This window comes from Nicrophorus vespilloides, unplaced genomic scaffold, assembly GCF_001412225.1.
Source record: "Nicrophorus vespilloides isolate i.1.1-1 unplaced genomic scaffold, Nicve_v1.0, whole genome shotgun sequence".
Taxonomy (NCBI): domain Eukaryota; kingdom Metazoa; phylum Arthropoda; class Insecta; order Coleoptera; family Silphidae; genus Nicrophorus; species Nicrophorus vespilloides.
Window position 1 is genome coordinate 269,439 of NW_017100058.1, and position 24,713 is coordinate 294,151.

General features: G+C 28.8%; 2 protein-coding genes across 2 annotated transcripts in view; both read right to left on the reverse strand.

Moving 5' to 3' along the window:
- LOC108566748 (Kv channel-interacting protein 2-like) overlaps positions 1-15,247 on the reverse strand; it is a 45,633-nt gene extending 30,386 nt beyond the window's left edge. The window contains exon 1 of the mRNA XM_017926777.1: positions 15,130-15,247. Within this exon, the coding sequence (XP_017782266.1) occupies positions 15,130-15,133 (4 nt within the window). The 5' untranslated portion in view covers positions 15,134-15,247. The remainder of the gene's footprint in view (positions 1-15,129) is intronic.
- A 6,159-nt stretch (positions 15,248-21,406) lies between these two features.
- Positions 21,407-23,818, reverse strand: LOC108566745. Its single transcript, XM_017926773.1, has 4 exons — positions 23,756-23,818; positions 21,911-22,105; positions 21,614-21,859; positions 21,407-21,538 (listed from the first exon to the last, which is right to left on the reverse strand). The coding sequence occupies exons 1-4, from the start codon at positions 23,816-23,818 to the stop codon at positions 21,485-21,487; spliced, it is 558 nt and encodes a 185-aa protein (XP_017782262.1). The 3' UTR covers positions 21,407-21,484.
- Between the last annotated feature and the right edge of the window lie 895 nt (positions 23,819-24,713).

The window sequence follows — 24,713 nt, forward strand, 5'->3', positions numbered from 1 at the left end:
AAAGTATAGAAATAATAACGCATTTCGAGGTAAATATATGAGAATTTGGATAATTCCTTTAAATTTTTGATTTATTTGCGTATTATACATTTCTAATTAAACATTAACCGCTACTATTTACAAAACGTTAATTTTAATCCGCAAATTAACGGCATTATTTATACATGCGCTATGCAAATAAACCCTGATTTCATGTAGTAATTATATATTTTAATCAATATTAAAGCTGTATGTTCATTTATAATTAATTAGAACAACTTAATTAAAATATATCCTCATAAAATCAATTAAATTATAAGGAAAAGCTTGGATTAAATTTTAATAAAAAAAAATATATTTTTTATAAATATTAGAATCTAAACCAAATTGAATCCTCAATTCATGTGAATTTCACGATTGTAAATAAAAACCGTGACACATCCGAATTGAAAGCACTTTTCCAATGGGATAATACAATCAAATCTTGTTTCATAATATCTCTTATGCGCTATGAGCAAATAGGTCATTTAAACAATAAACTTCATATTCTTCACTTGTCGCGAATTCAATTGGAAAATGCTTTTTTTAATAGTCTATAAAATTCGCGTCGATTGCAAAAAACGCATTTTCAAGATTTGCAACCATAAAAATCGGCAATTTATATTTTCTTGTGGAAAATCCTCCTATGTACTCCAGTTTATTACATCTGCTATAAATCTGATTCTGAACATAAAATAAACAGTAATTTAATTTTATAGGAATTTTTGTTCCTGCACAATATTTTGTTTAATACTTTGTATAAATCTGAAAATTAGGGACAATATTTTTTTAATAAATACAAATATGAATTTTGTAATAAAATAAGTCAAAATTTTTAAAAATAATTTTATAGAATTTTATAATAAAACTATTATTGGTATATGGAAATACTATCAAAATACTTATGAATAGAAAGCTCCAATTCTGATGTTATGTTACGTATAAATGTTGAGGTTTTGTGAATAATTTATTGTAAAGCTGCAACAAGGCCATGTTTCAGGTTGTGCACAAAAGGGGGATGGAAGTTTTGCGGTGAATATTTGCGCGTGGACGATAGGATTGTTTTGTTTTCGCGATTCAACTATAATTATGTTGTATATGGGCGCCAGGAGAGAGAGCTTCAAGTATATATTTACAAAATAATACTACGGTTTCGCTAAAATTGTTAATGCTAAATTAATATGTTTTAACATAACGGCCGGCCGACCGGGACCCGTTTACCATTATTTACACGTTCTGATTTACATGCGAATTACACTATGTACAAACATCACAATCGGATTCCGTTATCCAATTTACACAAAGCCAACAGCATCGACACACATCCGCGCTCGACAGTCGCAGATCTAACTACCCGTAAAGATTTTGCAATTGTGTTACTGAGGTCAGCAAATCTAAAGACATTACGTGTGTTTTCTGAAGACATTAGCAGAAAACTACATTCAATTCCCAATCGCAGAAGCAAAGTTTTAATATTTATTTTAAAATATGATATAGAAAGTCTTATTTATTATTGTCCAACTTTCCTTCCTTTTCTGTCATAAAAAATCTGGCTATATACAAATTTGTTACTTCATTACATGTGTAAAATTAATGAAATATTTGTAATATGATATATTTATTTGTTTTCTAATTTCTTGTTCTAAAACTTTCCTTTCTAATTTCATCTTGTAGTTGACTTTATGATCTTAAAATTAATGATATAATTGTGATATGATACAATAAACTCTTGAAAATGTATGTTAAGAACTTATATAATATTGTATAAGTGATACATGTAAATTAAGTTAATGATACACAAAGTATTATTATAATTGTTCAATTTTCTTTTATATTGACATGATATGATTATATGAAAAGTTGATAAATGTTTACTTATTTTAATGATTTACATAGTATTTTATGAGGTTTTGTATGAACAATAATATTCGTGAGATGAAGTTTGTTATAATTACATAAAATAATTGTTATTTATGGATGTGGTACCTCGTTGTCTGCATTTCATTTGAATATTTCCCGGATTATTAGAGTTTAGACAGACCAAATATAATTGCTTTTATGGACATCATTTTGGTAAGAAGATGGAAGATACAGTACATATTGAACTACACTATAACCATTATATATTTTCGTTTAGATCATATGTATTGCTTATAATGCAGATAAATAGGTACCACTAATTGACATCCTTCATATTATGGTTGTACTTGAAGACTGGTGCTGGAGGTAAATATATCCTAGGCGCGTGTCTTGAAGACCAGGTACCCCTTCATACGCGGCACGAAAGTCGTATGTTATTGTCATAAGCATACTACTTTGGTACTGCATGCAAAAATGCACCTCCAAAATCCTATCCTTCCACATCCAAAATAAATGTTTTTAAATCAATCCACTTATAATAACTAAATTAGTCAATAAATCATTTGAATTAATCTTTTATATTTCTAAAACTTAGGATTATCCACTTGTTCTATACTTATCTTTCTCCACTTTTTACATACATACATAAGATAGTCAATAATTATTTTGAATTAATCTCTTATATTAATAAATAGGATAACTAAATTCTTCTACATTTATATCATCTATGTTAATCTGCAAATAATAACAGTTTTTTCTATTAATGTTTTATATACATAACCATTAGGATAATCAACTTATGACACCTAGATTAGTTAGGATTATCAGCTTCTTCTACAATTGCAATACCTAGGTTAGTAAATCAATCTTCTGAATTACTCTTTTGTATACATTACAATTATTTTAATTAACTTAAAGGCAATCCACTATTATTTTTTTTTATTTCTAATTGAAATATTCAATTTATTGTATGATATTTTTGCATCAAAATATATTAAAATGATATAATTTATTATAGGTATTATAAAATTTTGTAACACTAGTTGATACTTTACAAGTAACTAATAAAATTTATTATATCTATAAATGTTCGTTATTGATATCAGATATATTGTATTTGTGAGATGTCTTGTAAATGATGTGCCAAGTCCTTTGATGTTTAATGAAATGATGCATCCTTTACTACAGATAAAATATCATAGTTATAAATCGGTTGCTATAATATTTATGCTGTAGTCAACGATAAATCACAGGGTTTACACTAATCCAAATTATTTGATCCATACTAATCTAAATTAATCTAGCATTTTTTTATGTTAATTTACAATAAGTAAACTTGATTGAGGATAATGATATGTTATGACTTAATATAACAATTTTATACATGCATTATATAATATAATCCTCTTGTTAGTTTCCTATAAATCTTCTATTTCGTTGATTTATAGAAGTCGTTGGCGAACCACAAACCCCCTAATTCTTCTTATCCATCATCACTAATCCTAAGTTAATCAAGACAAATGATATTTTTAATTAATTTAGAATAATCTTTATAATAATAATAATATTTTCGCTCGATTTCTTTTGTAAAATATTTTGAAGTAAAACTCAAAAGTTTCTATTTTATACTAAAATAATTATTATATTAAATTAATTTCGAAGTAAGATGATTTAGGTTTGCTTTTTATTATGTATTTCTTAAACAGAAAAATTAAGCTTGAAAATCGAGTGAAAAGATTTGCTGTGACAATTTCATTTGCAGTAGTTATTTTGATGCTCTGCATTTCAGGACGTGTCCTGGGTGTCCTTTTTTTCTCTACAGGACGTGTATAAATGCAGTGAATCGGAAATGTGCTGGCAACTCTTGTGCACAATACAACAATTGAAACTTTCCGAATACGGCAACTTTGTCCGTCCGAAGCCATTTTTCGTTACCATTATGTTCCATCGCAACAATTGCCACCGTCGGTGTAAAATTGAAAAATATCCCCTAGCAACTGGTTGGACATTCAATTTCCAACTTAGGTTGTCCACTTTCAGACGTTACTATTAAAAAGAAACATGAAAATCCTTAGAAGATATCTTCTTTTTTAATATTAATTTTTTGATGCCACATCATCAAATTGATTTTTGTCAAATTCGCTATCAATGAAATCACGTTTAATGTTTTTATTTCCTTATATTTTCATTGATTTTGCTTTTGTTTTCCGATGGAAATCAGCCAAATCAAGCGAATTGCTGTCGATTAATTTGCAGCCCCGCATCGGCAATTGCTAATTTATGTTTCACACACGTGTTGCTCCGCAAATTCTCTTCTGCCAAATCAACCGCAATTTCACTACCTTTTCGACCTCGACTTTATTTATTTTTTTCATCCTTCCTGTTTTGTTCAGCTCGGTACTTAATGGAAGAACATAAAATACTTTGTCGTTTTTCCAATTAACTTCCGACCTCCACGAATATGGTACACATTGCAACTTCGCTTTGCACAGTAAATTTATTACCTATCTTTTTAAAACTAATACCTACAATCCGTATTAACTTATTTGAACTTTTTAAATTTAACAATGTTATATTTCGCAAATCTGAAAATTTTGTACATTTTTAATCCAAAATACAGTAAAGAGTTGTGTAAAATGTAAAATTCCTACTGCGACCAATGTTGACTCAGAGTGTAAAAACTCGGTAGCTAACCCAGTCGCAACAAAAATAATCCATACTTTGTAGAAGCTATTTGCCTCTAATATAAAAGCATTTTAAATATTTGATTTTGTTATCGATGAGTGTACAGGTTTTGGCACTTCGATGGAAACATTTCCTGTGAGGTCGACTCGACGTGGCTTGTTTGTATCCTTTGTTCGAAGGGAATTTTGTAGTGCAAGAATGAAATGTATGGATAGATGGATGTGTAGATGTGTGTATATGCTGGGGGAAAAGGAAAATCGCGTAAACGTAAACAGTAGACGTGATTTATGTGTACCAATAGAACGGAGCAACATCACTTCTCCCCAGGGAATCCTTTTCACGCTCCTAATGACGGCAAAACCGCCCACATGTTACATCGATGGATGTAACAAAAACGAGAATTGAAACAAAAGCGTACAAGAATATAACATATTATACAAAATAAACGCATTTAAAATACGTAATTTGACAGAGTCTAATAAAGTGTACAATAGTAAAATTTGTCAACGCAACATATGTTATACAATAAATAATTCATGCAATCAAGAAACCATATTTTATATTTATTATAGTAAATTTTACAAGGTTCAAACTATCAACTTTCACCACACCTGGTACATATATGTACCACTCAGTTTTGTTCAGGACTAAGGGCATTTTATCAGGTTATATTTGTGTACCATTTATTTTTCGTTAGCATAGTTTATGTTTGGGGACACAATTATGTATATTACAAATATCAACTAGGTTTTTGGTTTAAAATTATATACTAAAAATATAAGATGTCATTTTTCAGAAATTAATTTTAAGTTGAATATTTCATATTATACTAATTAATATTGACTAATTATAGTTTATATAAATTGAAATCAAGAGATTAAGTAAATATAGAACATATTTTAAGGATAATTCAAATATAGATTAATCTAGGTATTGCTTTTAGAAAATGAGTGATTAATGAGTGAGAATTATATGAACTATGAGATAAAAATTATATAAATATTAAATGATTTACTATACTAATTATGTGAGGAAAGTCGTTATTAACATTATTATGAATATTCAATTATGCTTCAATTTCATTTCATCAAATTCAATTCATATTATTTTTTTCTAATATATATTAATAATGTAATAATTCAGATTTTTATAGTACTTGTATTTATTTTTTTATATATATAGCAGATATTTAATGTAAAATTGTATAAGAAGGAAAGTCGTAAGTACTACGGATGTCTTTAGCAAACACGGCCTTGAAAAATCATCAATATTTGGATTTCAAAGAGGAATAACTTTGTTTTCCAATGTACCAAAACTTTTGTTTTATTTATAAGATTAGTTTTTTTTTAATTTAAACTATAAATGTTATATAAAAAGGACGTTAAATCCCATAAGAATTTACCCGGCGTAGCCAAAAAAAATGTTTATACACAATTAACCGAAGTACTTAAAAATTAAATTAAACGTCATTAAAACAATATAAAATATATTATAAAAAAATATACCATAGTAACGAAAGTTGTAATGTACTAACAAACGTTGCACAGGTTTCCTATAAAAGAGTAAACATAAGCCGTATACGTGCTGATACTGAAATATACGTATTATGGCATCAACTCGAGGTGTACGTAGGGATTTAACTCTACATCTCGACAAGTTTTAGATCAATAAATGCATAACTGAACAAATTTATAATCAAACATGTTTAATACTTTGATACTCAAATATTTTTCATAATCTGAGTATTATATAACAAAAATTAAACATATACAAATTTGAATATATGTAAACATTTTTTGATACTCAAATACTTTTCTTAATTTGAAAATTGATAATTACATAATTAAAAATATTAACAAAAAAAATAAATGTTTTGCTTCTGTTATAGAAATTACTATTGTCATTAAACTTTTATACAAACTTTACATAACAATAAGTTAATAATTATGTATTTTTAATATTATAAAAAAAACAAGTGTATCAGAAAGATTAAAGAGCTAAGATCTGCTGAGATGTTATAAAACATGTAAGTATATAAACATGAAACTAACTAAGTTCAAGATAAAATTACTAGAAAACATAAAGTTTAGTGGTTAATAAGAAAACACTCTCTTTTGAGAGTCGCATGATAAGAGTGAAGTAGTAAAAAGCAAGAAAATAATAGCATTTAAGTTGAAGGGATATTCAAATATTCAGCATAAATTTTCGACCGAAGTATGTAATTAAAACAGCGTTCGAAGAGGAATTAAAATGTCATCGATTCCAAAGTCGGATCGTGTGATAATCAGATTTAAAACCAATTTTAGTTAGGATCATTGGAATTTATATTAGCAATTTTTTAATTACTAAGATTTGCCCAAATGATAATTAAATTCGCGTTTTTAATTGACTTTCTAACTAAGATAATGGTGACGATTTATAATCTTAATAAATTATAATATAATTAATGTTATCAGAAATTTCAATAAAAATATTAAATTAAATCATTACTGCAGTTAATGAAATCAGGAAGAAAATAAAAAAAAAATATATCCTTTTTTTGTTGTCTTCAATTTCAGCAGAGTGTCGTATAAATAGCGAAATTATGTAATGCGGAAACTGTTAATGCGAGTCCATTATTCTTTTGGGGTTTTGTTCTAATCAAGGTTCTTGACTAATTGCTTGTGCATACATAAAGAAAAGCACAAAAAAAACAAAGGCAAACCGAAAAAATATAAATGGATAGGAGACTGGCTTTGGATGGAAACGAGCTTTGGATAAATGATTCTGCATGGTGGAAAGAGATAGAGCCGCGTTTCTTTTTTTTTCAGCGGGGGGACCCGGATGATATTTCAGCACGTTCCGTATTCTATTATTTAGTAGTCTACTCGACGTGAGGTCCCCCTTCCATTATCAAACGTCTGCCCTGTCTGGGTAGATGGGCAATCCCCGCGGGATTGGATCCTGAACTTGTTCTGTAAATATTATGCGCGCGGAAGCCGAAAACATTTAAAGGGGGATCCCCACTGCGGGCCCCAAACATTAAACGCAAAATTGATCGGCCGCACAGATTCGAGGAAACAAGATTATGCATTATATAATACGCATAGCTCGAATAATTTAAACGCACTTTTTCGCTTTCTCGGTTACTTTTTTTTTGCATCTAAAATTCTGCGTCCTTTCCAGTTCTGAAGATTTTCACTTCTTAATTTCCTTACTTCACTATTTAAGAGAATTACACACGGTTGAAATTAAAGTTTTCTTTTCAGTCGCATATCAATTCATAATTAAAGTATTATTTGTCAAATTCAATTGAAACCATAACAATTATTTGAATAGAAAATATTAACATAGAAAATTAGTTGCCTTTATTGGACCATTAGATAAATTTTATTTAGTTTGTAAACTGTTCCATATTTGGTGATTATTAAATCATATTTGTCTATTTGCATTACCTTGAAAATCAGTTGCCTTGATTGGACCGATTGTTACAAATTCATATGATTCTTTTTAATTATTTAGTAACAAATAAATTTTATTTAGTATAATAACAATGACACATGATCAAGAAGATGTGTATTGAATTGTGCGGCTTTCAATGCGTTAATGTGAAATGTCCATGTTAATGAAAGCAACCATTCAACGCGACATTAATTATTGCGGAAAATATTAACTAATTACAGGAGCATCCAGGATTCAACCGCGAAGCTTTTAAGTAATTAATAATCGTGCATAATAAATAAACGAGACAACATTTTGCACAAATACTTAAGCGCTGCACAACGCGAATGAAACTGCAAAATATGTACGGTAATGAACCGTATTATTTTATTCAATTAATTAGAACTAAATTATTGTAAACTTCTGCTTTTCAATTAAATATTTTCGTATGGACATTTTGGTTTAATTACATTTATGAAATATTTGATTTAAGAGATTTTTGACAAAAGCTCGACATCCCGTTCATTTTCTGCATCATATACTCTTTTTCCAAATATGGTAAAGTAAAATATTATAAAACCACTATTCGCTTGGCGTCTAATAGAATATGGCGTCTAAGAATATTGCTGTTAATCCTTCACAAATGGCGTGATGTGCTTTTACAAATCATCAGTCAGTATGATGTTTCATCTTTCCACTTTGATAAGTTATGGTTAGTTTGTACCCACTGGTGTCTCACATCCGCTTTGCCGGGTTAAAAATTGCATTACTTTAACCAATGAATTTATGTAGTAAGCATTACATAGTTACAAGATTTAGTTAGAAAAACTAAGTCCATTCTATTGCTTCCATCTTTGAAGATGTAAATTTCCAATTCATAGTTGTCCAATTCAATGAAGTTCCATGTTTAGTCCATTAGCTACGTGCTTACAAAGCATATATTTCATGTTGAAGCACTACAGTGCGAAAGTTTAAAAAACCTTTCCACATACTACATATTACATAAAATACAAATGTGCACACACGTTCTGTTTATTTTTACGTTTTCGCTGTTTATTCTATTCACTTTATTGTGTAATAATACTAGTGTCATTCTGTTCACTCTACATTCGTTCATTTTTTTTTGTTGCCTCAGTTAACGTCGGTTTTATTTAGCGTTACTGTTCCTTTATCCTATTATCCGTCGTTTGGCTCTGATCTTAACAAGAAAATAATTTAACGACGCGCCAAAAAAAAAATTAACGACGATAAAATAAACTATTTGTAATATAATCTATGTAATTTCAAGTAAATTAGTTCAGCTGGTATAAATACTATATATAATATACTTATTCCTCTATCCGTGACCCACCTATTTTTGAGTAGGTGAAATTGTTCGGGAAAATGGATGTATTTATTCGTGGAATGGATAAGCTAATGTATATTTCCGATACTCGTTATGTGGCAGTAATTCGCACCAACGAATTATTATACAATTTCAGGGAAAACTCAACGCAATTGAAGCTACTGGTTTCAAATATTGGCTCTCATCGAAACACGGTATATATAGCTATGATCTCGTTATAAAGTTGTCACTGATTAACAGGTATTTGTTATTGCAGCCGGATACTAAGAAATGCATTTATACACGTGTAAACCGATCATTTGCGATTGCAATACGCGATACTCAATTAAATTCGTGCACTCACCTGAAAATCGAACGTTCAATTATTATCGTTGAATTTCATATTTCAAGAGACAATTTAATATTCAACTTTGTTTTTCTTTTTTAATTTTCAAAGCGGACTATTGTGAATTCGGACTGATCGTAGCCGTATGTATTATTGCTGTAAATGTATTTGAATTTAAAGATTGTTCAGTTTCTTCACTTTATAAGTTTATTAAGAGAAGTATGTTACGCAACTGCAATAACAATTATTTGAATAACTTCTCGTGACAAACAATTGAAAATGAGTAAAATATGGACTTAATCAAGATGCTATTGTTGCAGCCTCTTTGTATATGTTACAGCGAAAAATCCTTTGTCAATAAAAGTTTCAATTCCCTTTAAAACAATCCTAGTTGTAAGTATGAATATAAAATTGTTGAAGGTATTCTGTGAAAGCTATTGTTTATTTGGTGCAATTGATACACAATGCTTTGCGTTACACGCAAATGTATATGAAAACGATTCTTTCGTCAAAGTTTTATAACGTCGATGAAAGCCTTTTCCAAGGAGTCAGCACAAGATTGAAAGTTTTCAGAGTTTGGTGGCAAATTGCGTAAGTCGATATAGAAAAAGTTTCGTGCGAAAATATTTACTCTTCGCGAAAGTTCTGTTTTTAATGTCAATAACGATGTTCTATTTTATATATTTTTTTTCCTGCTTCCTCGTCTCGTTTTGATCTAGATATAAAAAAAAGGTGCACGTGATTGCGAATGGCTTTTGCGGAAGGGAAAAAGTAAATTAATGTGGAATAGGAGAAACGTATTGGTTTGTTATTGGTATTATGCAATCAAAACTTTTTAATTATTTCATTCGATATAAATCCAATTTTAGATCGATTCAAAAACTAATCATAACTTATATTTATGTTCACATTTTATTTTATTCGCTTTCAATACGCTTTTAAAAATGAAAAAAAAAACAAATCATTGAACATTTACAAAATCCAAGAATTAGTTAAAAAAATGAAATTATTTTCATTTCTCCAAATGGAAAATTATTTTCAAGAATATCTTTGATATAAAGTTTAGAAACATGAAAACATTTTTTTTTAAAATATTCAAAATTTAAGAATTTTTTAATCTGAATTGAAATTTACATATTTACAATTATCCTTGTACTGAAATTGTGTTAATTCAGTAATTGAGACAAGTTATGAATATGAAAATTCGAGAAGTCAATTTATTCATAAGATACATTTACAAACCTGATTTAGTAATCAAGCAAAAACGCATCAAATTAATTAAAAAACTTTTAATTACAAACACATAAAATTATTACATATATATTTATCAATATTAATAGTTCACAATATCAAAATTATTAGAAATTAACTTTTGTTTTTAACCTAATAAATAAACATTTTCTTTCCATTCAGTTACAATTATAAGTAAAAATTTAATTTAACTTTTTAATTATTAACATTAATTATCCAATTGATTACAAATATTAGGAATGTTGTGTCAAGTTTTTATTGGTTATATAAAAAATGCTTATATAAGTTTACTAATGTCAAAAACCTGAATAATTTGTTATAAAAATAAATAAAGTTATTTGATTTTTTTTTCTTACTTAAATCTACATAATAAAATTATTTGAAAATTGTGACAGTATTTTCATTTATATTTCAATTGAAGTTTAGGTTAGTTTAATAAATCAATTGATTTTTTTATTTAATTTCATATTATAAAATTATGAAATTATTTTCATTCCTTTAGCAAAAAACAATATAAATTTGGCAAAATTCATCTCAAATGTAATTATAATCGAAAAAATGCCTGATAATGAAATTGTTCTAAGATAAAAATATAGATATAATAGAACTTCGGTTGTCGAACATAATTCGTTGCTAAGGCTGTTCGAAAACCAAATTTTTCTTAAAATTATACTTATATTATATAAAATCAAAATTATTACAAAAATCATGAAACTTATTCAGTTTCAAGTGATTATACAAAAAAAAGATTGAAATTATTTCCATTAATTTCCTATAATAAAAAGTTATGTTAAGTTTTTGTTTTTTTTAATTATATTAAATTAGGTTAGGTTTGATTAAGTATATGTAAAAAATATATAAATTTACAAGGAAGTAATCGATTTTGTAGTAATGCAAAATAAATGGAAGTACCGTTGTGGAAGCAGTAAAACGTGAAGAGGTGTATTATTCCGCGTTTTATAGATAAATAAAACTCGGTACGAATGTGCCGTGCTCCTTTTAACCGTATTTATGTAGAAAGAACGAAAAGGACATAACTTGCATCTGTCCTCCTTTTTTTCTCCCTTTCTTTCCAGCATTAAAAGTTTGCCTCGTTTGGATGCGGAATAACTAAATAGGAAGTAATTGAATGAATGTTTTATATATCCACAGAGGAATCTGCGGCTGCCCATAAATAGATAACTACATTAGTATTCACATAATTTATTTGAAAGGATTCACCTGCATTCTATATTTACTTCAATGTCAATTTATTAGAAATCCGTGCATAATTAAATATATTTTAATGCACAGAAAACGTATTTCTATTTTAGTATTTTTTTAATTGCTTTAACGTTAATTAGATAAATATATTCATAAAACTTAAAAAAAAAAACTTTACATAAAATTATACTGAATGCGTTATAGACGTATTGAAAAGTATTGCAAATAATAAATTCTAAATAATTCTAAAGATATTTTCTTGTTTTAGAAAAATTATATAAAAAAAATGATTTTTTTTTAATATTTGTAAATTAAAATATGAAACTTCAGAATTTTTATATATTTTAAATAATAAATAATAAAAACTGTCATCAGTTTTTGGTTTACATGAATTTTATTGTAGTAATAAAAAAAAGTAGATGAAATGACAACAATAATTCGAATATAGTTGAAATAACATTTCGAGAGGGTATCGAATGTTTATGGAAGTCGATGAATAGAGAGAAATTTAATTTAAAGTCTATATAGGAAATGAAACTGCGCGTCGGAATGAAATTTGCTGAAAGTCGAACTTTCAGAAACGCCTAGTTAATATAAAGATAACATCATCAGATCTGATTGATTTATACAAATAAGAAGATTGACTTTTTTCTTTTAATATCTAACGTAAGAATGCCCGGGGCCTCACGAAATTTGGGCCCTCGAACAGTTTTTTTATTCCATTGTAGGCCCCATTTCATATTTATGCCCGGGGCCTCAAAATCCAAAGAACGGACCTGTCTAAGAGTATATAAAAAAAATGAATAATGTTAGGGTAGTTTCATATTTGATTTAAATTTTTCAATCTATGATTAAAATCTATGATTATAATGAAATCGATTATTTTAATGGTTGTTTCATGTTTCTATATGAATTTGTAAATTAAATTACTAAAGGATAACTAAATGAATACGAAAACAAGAACAACAGCAAAAGTGGAACAACAAAATGCACGTACATTGTCGGCTTGATTTAATTACGCTTCGAACTCGTAATGAATTTCAACAATATTATTGCGCTTTGAACTAATTAGCAGGTATACATATGCACGGCTTCCATGAAACACTTTTTACCTATTGTCATGAGCTCAAAGGACTTTGAACATGTGCGTTCACCGTATGTCCAATAAAGATGATGTCCGTTTTTGCCATCCACTGACCGGACAAATTATTTCGCAATTCCACATCAACTAGCAAACTCTGATTTTATTTCATTTCATTTTCGATTTATAATTATTTTCTCCCTTACAGTTTCCATATTTTATTCCTAGAATCAACTATGTTTTACATAATACTTCCCATTAAAATATTTCTCTAAAGTAAAGTTTATCAAAAAAAAAGCAGTATATATTAGAGTTTCCCAATTTGTACCACCTAAACATTATTTTAAATAGAGAAAATATTACCACTTATACCTAATTATTTTAATTATTTTTGGTGGATTCGCCTACTCATTTTTTTTGTTCCAAGTACATTATTTCTGTTAGTAATTATTATAATAAAATATCACCAAATTACTATTTTAATGTAAAAGTATATTTAATCATTGAGTTTTTTTTGTTTCCTATAAATTACACATATAAAAATACCAAATGTATTTATTAGAAGAGACAAAAAATGCGGATTTGCCAAACACATATAAATCAAATTATGTATCAAAATTAGACAAATATACAAAAAAAATATACGTAAAAAAAATATAATTTTTTATTTAGTAAAAAGAATAATCATAACGTGGATGCGCCGGGTAATATGAAATGGAATCAACAAATGTCCCAATTAATTGCGTTGTTTCATATCTCTGATGTATAGAACAATACCAAACAACCAATATTTCCTAAATAATAAGGACAAAGGTCGTATTGTTTTTGGTTCACTAATGCTATACATTAAATTTTATAGAGTGGACAACATTGTCCACGCAGAACCAGGACAATCGAATTATGAACAAAAGGTATTCTTGCATGTCGAGCGTAAACTTCATTTTTTAAAAACAATATAAATTAATAACGTATTAATAACGTATGTGCGTACGTATATTTATTTTTTTTAAAAGTACATTTACCCGATTAAATCTATTTTAATAATGAAACCGTAGCAAAACACAGAAATAAATGTTTAATTGTTATTTTCTAGAACGTTATTGAATGCAAAAATACACGTGTAAATTTGATACGTTTTAATGGACAGTGTATATGTTGTTGTCAATACCTATATTTTTTATATAATCTCCAACCAAATAAATAGATTTCCAACAAATTTTCATTACGTTTCCTGCTCTAAAATTTTAATTACATATTTTCTGCATTTTAATAAAAAAATGTCAATATTTAATTTATTATTTTTAATTTATTCAAAATTAACAATAAAATCTTTAGTTTTCTTGTCAAATTAGTATATTTAATAACATTTATTAAGAATATAACTTCATAGATATAAAATGGGAATAATTAATTATATTATGAACAGAAGACAACTTTTTTTTAATTAATCAAAATATTAACACCAATTAATTTTGTAAAAATTATATTAAAAATGTTAGATTTTATCTGTTTATAAAAAGTATTAATTAATTAAATAAATAATCAATATTTTCAAATCAATATATCAATAATGTTTGAAATTATTTAAATAAATTTTGTTGAATTTATACAATTAAAATAAACGAATGAAGATATGCAAATACATAAATAATATACTTGTTCTTTTTTTTGTAAAATCCCGAAAAAGACATTCAGTCAGACGCAGTGCGCCTAATTTTCTCAAAGTGTATTAGTTGGAAAGTTTAAGTCACATTACTTCAGTAAAGTTTTGATTAAATTATATGCATACAAATGAAATTGTGACTTTTTTTTACAATATTGCATAACATTTTTGAAAAAAAAAAATTGAAAATTTTTAAAAATGTATTTTCTTATTGAACAGTTTTCCTGTGTTTTGCTACAGAATAATTTGTAAGTGGCCATAAAAAAAGTGTCACTTACTCATTGTTAATTTTGAGCGGCGAAGAACAGCAACAGGAGCGAAACGAAGCGGAGCGTCTCTGCAGCAGAGTCGTGGGTCGTGGTAGTTGGCTCGACGTCGAGGAACGAACTGTAAGCTGAAAACTGAAAACTGAAGCGCACTACGGTATCAGGCAATGCGCATCGCCACACCGTAACGTCCTCCTATTTTTCTTTTTCCCCATATGTTTTCAGCCGTTTGCACTAACACCCAGTTTTCTAGGTGGGCATGCGCGTCTCCCGGAAATTTCCGGTTTCCATCCAAAAGAAGAAAAGTAAAATAAAAAATAATGATGTAAAACGAATAAATAAATAAAATAAAATAGGGTAAAAAAGGGTGAGAATCTTCTTTGGTTGGAAGATGGAAGGGAATCCGCGGTGCGTCTCCTTTTTGCATCCCCCTTTGCCGCGTCTCCTTCCACTTTATTTCAGCAAACCAAATCAGCACCCTAGAATACAAATGAGGCCCTCGGCAATAATCATACAGTTGCTTTAATATTCCAAAACATCGGTGCCCAAGCGAGACTTTCGTATGCAGAACGCATTTGAACTTAGATAAACCAGAAAACTCGATGATTCAATGTTGGCGCACCCCTACGAACTTATAACTCGACCAGTAATAAAAATAATATAAAATCATTACAATTATAATTAACCATAACTTTAAATTGATAAATAAAGGATAAATCACTTAATCCAAATAGAACATTAACTAAGAATTAGCGCTCATTTTACGTTCATAATTAGTAAAATTATTACTATACACTAAGCATATACATATGAATCTTACAATAAATCCCCATAAAAATATATTTTGAAGATTCTTCTTATAAACACTTTATGTTCGTAGGAACGTACTGAAACTTTCAAATGAACGAACACATTACCATTATGCACCATATTCCGTATTTAATTTTTCTACATATTACAATTTCATTTCAGTAAAACTGTAATAATAGTTTATTATTAAACTCCATGCATATCCAACGACTATCAATGGTACGCTGATAAAAAATATTATCGAACATACGTTTAATGCATGTATATGTGAGCTTAAACTAAAATAATTGTTAGAGAAAAACTGGACTATGAATTATACCTACATATGTAGGTATAATTCTTTGAGATTATTTCAATAAATATTTGTATTATTATTATTTATTTAAAGGTTATTACACATCAACATTGTAGATGACCAAATTTTATATTATTACGTAATTATATCTATTATATTTACATAAGGCATAAAACAAGACATACAAATCTGTCAGAAATATCAATATAAATATATAAAAAAAAAAGTCATTCAATACGAACGCAAAATCGCACTTAATATGTCCACTTATTTACAGTCGATCCGATTCAGATTTATTCTCAACTATTTATTTACTCAGCGTTAATTAGTTTTAAGGATCAATTTCTATCGCCTGCCAACGCAAGCAGATAAACACGTTTAATTAACCAGTATTCATTAACATACTTATGCAATTAATTCGAGTGCTCGGTTTTCTCGGATTTAGGATGTCGTTAAGAATATCCGCACAACGAGAACAAACAAATACGAAAAACGTAATTAATTTTTTTTAGTCTCAACTATTTATGTAATTAATATTGTTCATTATAATTTTATTTATTGATTTAAAGTTTGTATGTACTTATATACTTTTATTTAAATAATTTGTATAAAAGGTACACACTACTAAGTAATTTATGAACGCACATATTTTATTGTAATTTATAGATTCCCTAGAGACGTAACAAATGATGAGTGGTGTGTACCAACCTTTTCTACGGTGCATTAAAAAATCAATTATTATTTTTAATAAATATTTTATTTCAAAATTTATTAGTTTATGTAATAAAAATTACTTACAAAAAACAAATTGAATATTTGGAAATGTCAAATGTCATTTTGTACGTCAAATCACACATTGAGCATGTGTAAATTGCATGTGATTTAATATTAGATAACGTTGAATTTATGAGAACATGATTTGTGCATTTCCGGCAAATTTTCAAATAGTGGATCGTACACACTGCGCGTTGAAAACGACGTTGTAGACGGGAGTGGCGCACGCTCAAGATTATTAATCCGAGCTGATATCCTGCATGTTAAATTGACGTGATTTATCGCGTGCAAAACGTTACACAGAGGTGCATTTATGTGAACATGATTTGTGCGTTTACGCAAGACCCGAAATAAATTATGCGCGTGTTGGACGTGACACGGTGCGTTTCAATTTCGCGTCCTGATTCACAGCTACTTCATCCACTACAAATTGTTACTACAATTACATGAACTCAATCTGTACTTAAAACATAAATTTGAAACCAATTAAAAACTATTTAGTATTATTTTGGGAAAAAAAACTGGGACATACTTGTCCTTATAAGTATGTAGGAATTAGAATACACTTGATTTGGATATTTAGATTTTGAGAGATTTGGAATGGTCCTTTTTGAAATAAAGTTAAGGGTAAAGGATAGAAGTTTATCGAGGAGAGGAACAATTTTGGTCTTCATATAAAGGAAGTCATTAGGAGGATTATGGAATGGGTAATAGGTTGTCGAATTATTGGTAAGGACACAGAAAGGTCACAGGGATTGGATGGTAAATGGATGTTTGTCATATGTCGGAAGGTTAAAGACCGGAAATGACGGGATCTAGATTTAATAATAATTTACCACCCAACAAAAACTATTTAATTATTTGTTATTAATAAAAATAAACAAACTTATTATTTATTTTTCAAATTATTAAAAATTTCAGAATTAATTGAAATTAAAGTGACAAATTTTAATCCAAATATTTACTTAACATATCAAGTCACCTGAAAAGTCTCTCTAATACGAAATAGGAGGATGAGCTTCTACAAAATCGACAAACCTATTCAAGAACGCACTGAATGGTAGCAATCCAAAAAAAAAAACCCTTTCAAAAGCATCCCTTCACTACCATCATTATTATTTTGTTCCGGTATTGTGGTTGAAACGGGCAAGCATACCGCTTTTTTTGCTAATAAAGCCAACCACTCTCCGGCTTATTTTCCATGCGATAAAATGGACGGAGATACTTGAAAGGGATGTGTTCATACATACATACCCATACAAAATACACACATCCAATTTAATGTATATGAGTATGTATGTGCTTCCATGCAAGCAAAATTTGTATTAATTAATTATTAACATAATGCTTCAAATTAGGGTTTATACAAAAACCGGTATTCTAATCTTAACTTTTCTACAAAACCGGTTTTCAAATATTCACAAAAATATACAGTACAACTTAGTTTCTATTGCTCACACGGATCTATTGCACATTCAAAATTTCCAAAAATACAAAATGCTGGGTTTAATCGTCTTCAGATCATTAAATGATAAACTAAATTATTCGTGTTTGTTTTTGTCGATAATGAAACTTCCTTTTTTTAAGTTAGTTGGGGCAGGACAAAATCACATCTTCAGATTCTTCAAGATATTTATGAATTTATTACTAAACTTAAAACTAATTTCAGTTTTCATTTTTTCAATTTACTTTTGTGACAAGATTTTTATGTTTTTAATCAACTAATTAAAATAATTCATTATTTTTTTATATTTTAAGTGTATGCTCAAAAACCGATTTTCGAATTACACAAATTTTATCTAAAATCCGGTTTTCAAAAACCGACAAACCCAATTTATAATTGATAGATCGGAGAATAATGCACAGCTGTATCGATTGAAAAATTACCAGGAATAGCAAATAATAATATATGTTGAAAATATTTCAGCTTATGAACATTAATCAACCCACCTGAAATGTTTACCTTAATTTTTTTTACTGTAATTTGTCTTTTCAGTGAAAGCGCAATAATTAGAATGAATTCAAATATAAATGCAGGTAATTTACAGTCACCCTGAAACAATTTACAAAAGTTTTTCAGAGTCGATTAATGCGACACATTGATAATTCAAATTCCACTTGCAGCTTTCGGTTTGTTCGTTTCTTGATGCATATAAAATGAAATCGATAATTCCCGTTTTGCTAATTGTACACTGTAAATGTTTCAAACGGTTTTTACCACAACTCAATAATTACGAACTGTTTAAAATTTCAAATCAACGATAAGTTTTGTTTCAATTCATTTTTTTTAGTTATTCGAATACAATATTGAAATTATCTGTACAATTATATAAGTCTAATATATATTTATATTATATTTTTACAAAACAATAAATTATGAAAAAACAACTTCAAATTACGTTACGTAAAGTCATGTATAATAATTACATTACAATAATGGAATAATTGATATTGACCTTAATGAAATAATTAATGATTAAAATAGTTTGAAAATAATCATTCAAGATTTTTGCAATAAAAAAATAAAATATGTTATATAAAATGTTATAATTTTTATGTTGACTACAATTTCATTATTTGTTCCACACTTTTTGTGCCATTTGCAATAGTTATGAATTATTAAATTTATCCTTATAAATTAATTAATTTGTTTTTATTTTTATTCATTTTTATATTCAATTTGACGAAAATACAAAAAAAAATGTAATTAAAAAAACTTAATTTCGCGACTGCAGCAATTATGTCCTTCAGTTATAAATTTAAAAAAAAAAACAATTGCTTATAGACAGATCAAACTTTATAACATCAGCACATAAAATTTAATTATGATCTTAACGCATTTTATTATCCAAACAAACTCAACGAAGAAAAAATAATGGTATGATAATTCAACTCAAAAAGAAATGTAAACATTAAAAATACACATTTTTTCGAGCGCTCACAAACTTATTTTTTTCCCTCGTACAGTTGAAAGAGAGGCTACACCTTTTGTTACGAAATCGCGTGTGCTTTTCGTTCATTTCTCGCTCCATGAATCAGAAAATCATTTCGAAGAATCTCAACAACTTCTGTTTTATGATTCATACTGTCCCGATTAAACGGAATATTGTCCCAAAAATAATCGCAGTAAATTGTTGTTATTTCCTTAGTTTTGTTTCCATTCTTTAGGATTTGTCCCATCGATTAACCGATGTCCCAATTAAGCGGAATCAACTGTAGTAAAATGGTTTGCAAACACTATGTGTCCCGGGATTTAATAAAAGCGCGGCGTATTGCGTAACGCAAATTATCATCGAGTTCGGCACGCTCCATTTTACAGCCGGCTGTGAGCGTATTTTAATATCGGATCATAGTTTATTGCCTGTTTAATAACTGCCACTCGTTAACTCATTGTTATATGCTGCTATTAATATTACGACACGGACAAATTCACACTTCTTATTTACTACTTATCCTTTGTTTGAAAATACTCGAGAAGAACAGCCACTTCAGTCTTAACCTCAAGTTTACTGAACCACATTTCAATAGATGTAAAATCAATTCATTAATTTAAGATTGAAACTGTACAAACATCAGAATTTACAATTTCTTTCTAATAGTTAAATAAAATTATTAAAAATATTAATATCTCATGAAAATAAACAAAATATTTGAAAATTCTAACGAAAAAACAAAAAGTAATTATAGTATCTCGAGAATTGCTTAACATTTTGTAACGATTTATATATCCATCGTTACGTAACAAGGTAACATTCAATATATAAAAATAAAAATCTTATGTAGTTTATTTTATGAATAAACGTAAACAAAATCAATAGTTGCGAAAATACATTCTAATAAAAAGGTTTATTACTTAATATTTCATTACGTTCATATTTTCATTATTATCAATAATTATAAATCAATAATTGCGAATTTAATTTTGAAAAAAAAATAAGAGAGTTGCAAAAAGAAACAAAACACTTACTTAACATTTTGTATATCAATAGTTGTGTAATCAGATGCTTTCAAATGCGCAATTAGTTAGATGAGTGTGCTTAAATTAGTTTTCATGTAACAATTAATTTATAAATTTCCAAACGATTTTAATTTTTTGTTCTAATTTCTATGATTTTTATTGAGTTTTAATACTTATCTTGTACAGTACTTTTATTGACATATTTGTTTGTGATAATTTTAGATTATTAATAAAATATGTATTTTTATTTAATTTTTTGTAATTTTATAGTTTTAAAGTTGTTGCAATAAATATTTGTGATATGATGTAATCAAATTATACCCTAAATTTCCAAATTTGCTTACATAACATTTTGATCGACAGAGAGTTTGTTTATATCGGAATTAATTGAAGGAGAAATTGAATGCAAGATTTCGGTTTGGATTTAATGTTAGTTTTATTTTGAATGTCGTCTCTGCTTCGTTTTGATTAATTCATGCTTTCATATGTGTGTATTCCTTTTCGTCCTGTTCGTCCACCTCCTTCCGCCATCACTTATCCACCTCGTGGAGCTTTTTCAGATAGGGCTCGTACTCCCTTTTTGCCTGCAACGACAATCAATCAATCAAAGCGGTTATCAATGTTTTTGTCAAGGAGAGAAAGGAGTGGGTCCTTTTCACCTGTGATGAGAAATCGTCCAAATCGTTCCACGGCGCCTCCCTGTTCTTCTGCGCCTTCCTCTGGTTATAATACCTGGACAGTTTCAGCGAAGTATACGGTATGTAAAGGGACTGCCTGAAAGTATGGGGTTTGATAACCATCCGAACTGGATCTCTAATAACATAAGTAGTATCCAAGGACGGTATTGATTCGTAGAAATGTCTTCCCGCAGATCCAACATAGCGACTCTCATCCGGCACCCTCACCTGAAGATCATCAAGGGTCACTTGATGTTAGATTTAGGTTTATAGTATTACCTGCATGAATTGCGTTCCAGGATGCCCGTTTTCTGGATTTGGCTTATCATGGCTGTGCTCAAGATAGATACCAGTGGAACTGTATATTCCTCTAGCGTTCAATTGGTTCAAAGCCAATCTGTCGGTCCAGAACGCAGATTCTGGAACTTTTCCACCCATATGAGGGAGAAGCTGCTCTCGGAACAGCTGTCTCTTCTGCAAACACCAACATATATTTAATAGACTTATAAAGGATAACGGTTTCGCAGCAATTCATCAACTTCACCCGTCGCCCCCGGACGTGCGGAAAAATGGAGCAAAAGCTTTCAGTTTCTTCATTACAATTACCCAAACGTATAGATTAGAATTAGGATGGAGATAAATTCTAATAAAGTGAAATCCGGTGAAAGTCTTCCACTTCAATAAATTTGGATGATGCAAAAATCGGAAACTATTATGTACAGAATTAATCAATTACTAATTCATTAATTGCGCGTTAACTTTCAAATGATCGCGATTTTGAAAGATTCTTGCTTCCATAATTGCACAATGTTACCTCTGCCCCATCCGCTTGGGAATAGGAAAATATGCAATTTAATCGTATATTTACGTAGTTGTAAACGTCATTTTCCTTATGAGTACCAAAAGCATTAGAAAATCCGTTTTCTCTTAATAAACCATATGCAATTATATAATTGCCGTGTCTATTAATTTATGTGATTTACGTCAAGGATAATAAATGTATACGCATAGTGGGATTAAATTTCTCTCACGGATTATTTTTAATGCAGGCAACCAAATATTCACCACGTCCTAACATATTAACAAACTTTTACTTATTTAAAGTTTACATATAGGAAGGAAATATATTTTCATTAATACTTTTATAATAATAAATTCCAGCGGTCCATTTTTTATGTATATTCGATTCCGCTTAATTGGGACAGTCGCTTATTAGGGGCAAATCCTAAAGAACGAGCAAATAACAAATAGAAATGATCTTCGGATAATTGGGACAATATATTTTATTTCTGTACACAATAAAGATATCTTTTCTATGCAGAATCAACAATTTTCCAATATGAAACAGAGTTACAACATCATCCAATATTGTTCATAATTTATTTATAAATACAACGAACGTAATTCAAATCAATCAAGGAACTAAAGTCACTACAATTTTAATCCTATTGTATATAAATAAATTGATATATTATATAAACTCCAATTCTATTGAAATATAATAATAGACGTTTTTATTAGCTAATATTTGACAATATTGTTAATATTAACAAAAAAATCAATTTATAATAGTTATTATTAATTGTAATTATTACATTAGTATTGTCATTGCTGTCCAAATTGTCTATTGTAATTAAATAGAATGTCCTTATTTCTTGAATGCACTTGTAATTTTAGAGGGTGAAAGGTTTATTGTTGTCGGTATTCGTTTTATTTTTGTTCTCTTATTATTTCCATTCTATAGTTGACCTAATCACTTTTACCCATAAACGCAACCTCTCATCCATCGGTATAAGAAATAATTAATTGCTTTCAAAGTGCTATAGAATTATCAACTAAAACACCGACTTTTCAGAAGCCGTATTCAAATCAAACCTGATGGAGGCCAAGTTTGATTTGAATACGGATGTCGCAATTATACCAATTCCATTGAACGCTTATATCAAATCACTCATTCACCGGCTGTCTTCCTTCAGCCCTTTGTCTTATATTTTCCACCACCATAGCTTTTTGTTTGCATTTGCCCTTTTGTTTATAGAAAGTTAATTTTGATTTCGATCGTCTCATGGACACAATTAATTTAAGTGGATTTGATACGAATTCTAATTAATTCGGAGAACTCACCTGTATTGTTTCGGATGTAGCAAGAGTGGTTAAGATGAATAGAAGTAAGTTGGTGTGATGCATTTCTATGCAAACCTCTCACTTCCGGTATAGACTTGGACCGCGGAGGAGCGCTGCTGAACACTGATCCACACCGATCTGCCCATTGGTACCGGCGACCATCACTTTCCATATACCCATACCATCAGTTATAATGTTCGCACGCCCAATGGGCATGCCGTGAACTCTTTGTGCACCATGAAAATATAACTTCCACCAATTCTAAACAAACACTGCACTGGATCCGTATAACCACATCCATGCAAACCATTAGCGGCTCGCTTTCCTCGGTAAACGGAGAAAGTAATTGTGATCCACAAATATTATGACAATGTTTTTTCGCGAAAGGACATTTAAATAACCTACTTAGAGATGCATTTCTGAGTCCCGAGCGGCAAATTGCTTTAGAAAGTATCAAAGCCAAAAATTCAATTCCGCGGTGGTACGTTTCCTTGGGTGTGTACCACACATTTTTTTGTAGGATTTGCCGGAGAAAGTCATTTCGGTATACACGATGCACATGGGATTCCTTTTTTTTTTGTTTTTCGTTTTTTTTATTCATTCGTCTGAGCGTATTTCAGTATTAAATAACATCCTTTGATGACTATCTGTGCAACTGGGGAATGTATTTACGTTCCCGCCGGGCCAATCCTTCCTATTTCAGAGCAATCCAAACATCACCCAATCATCCAACTAATCAATGTTGGATTTCCTTCTCTTTGATGGACATTTACATAAACAAAAACAAATTATTTAAAAAACATACACAAAAAATATATTACTTTTTGCCAAATATTGTTCATGTCTCCAAATGTATTGTATTTATAATACAAAATAAATTACAATTATTTTGTTTACAATATATTTCCAAATAACAACTAGAACTTATATAATACGTAATATATTAAAAGCAAAATTC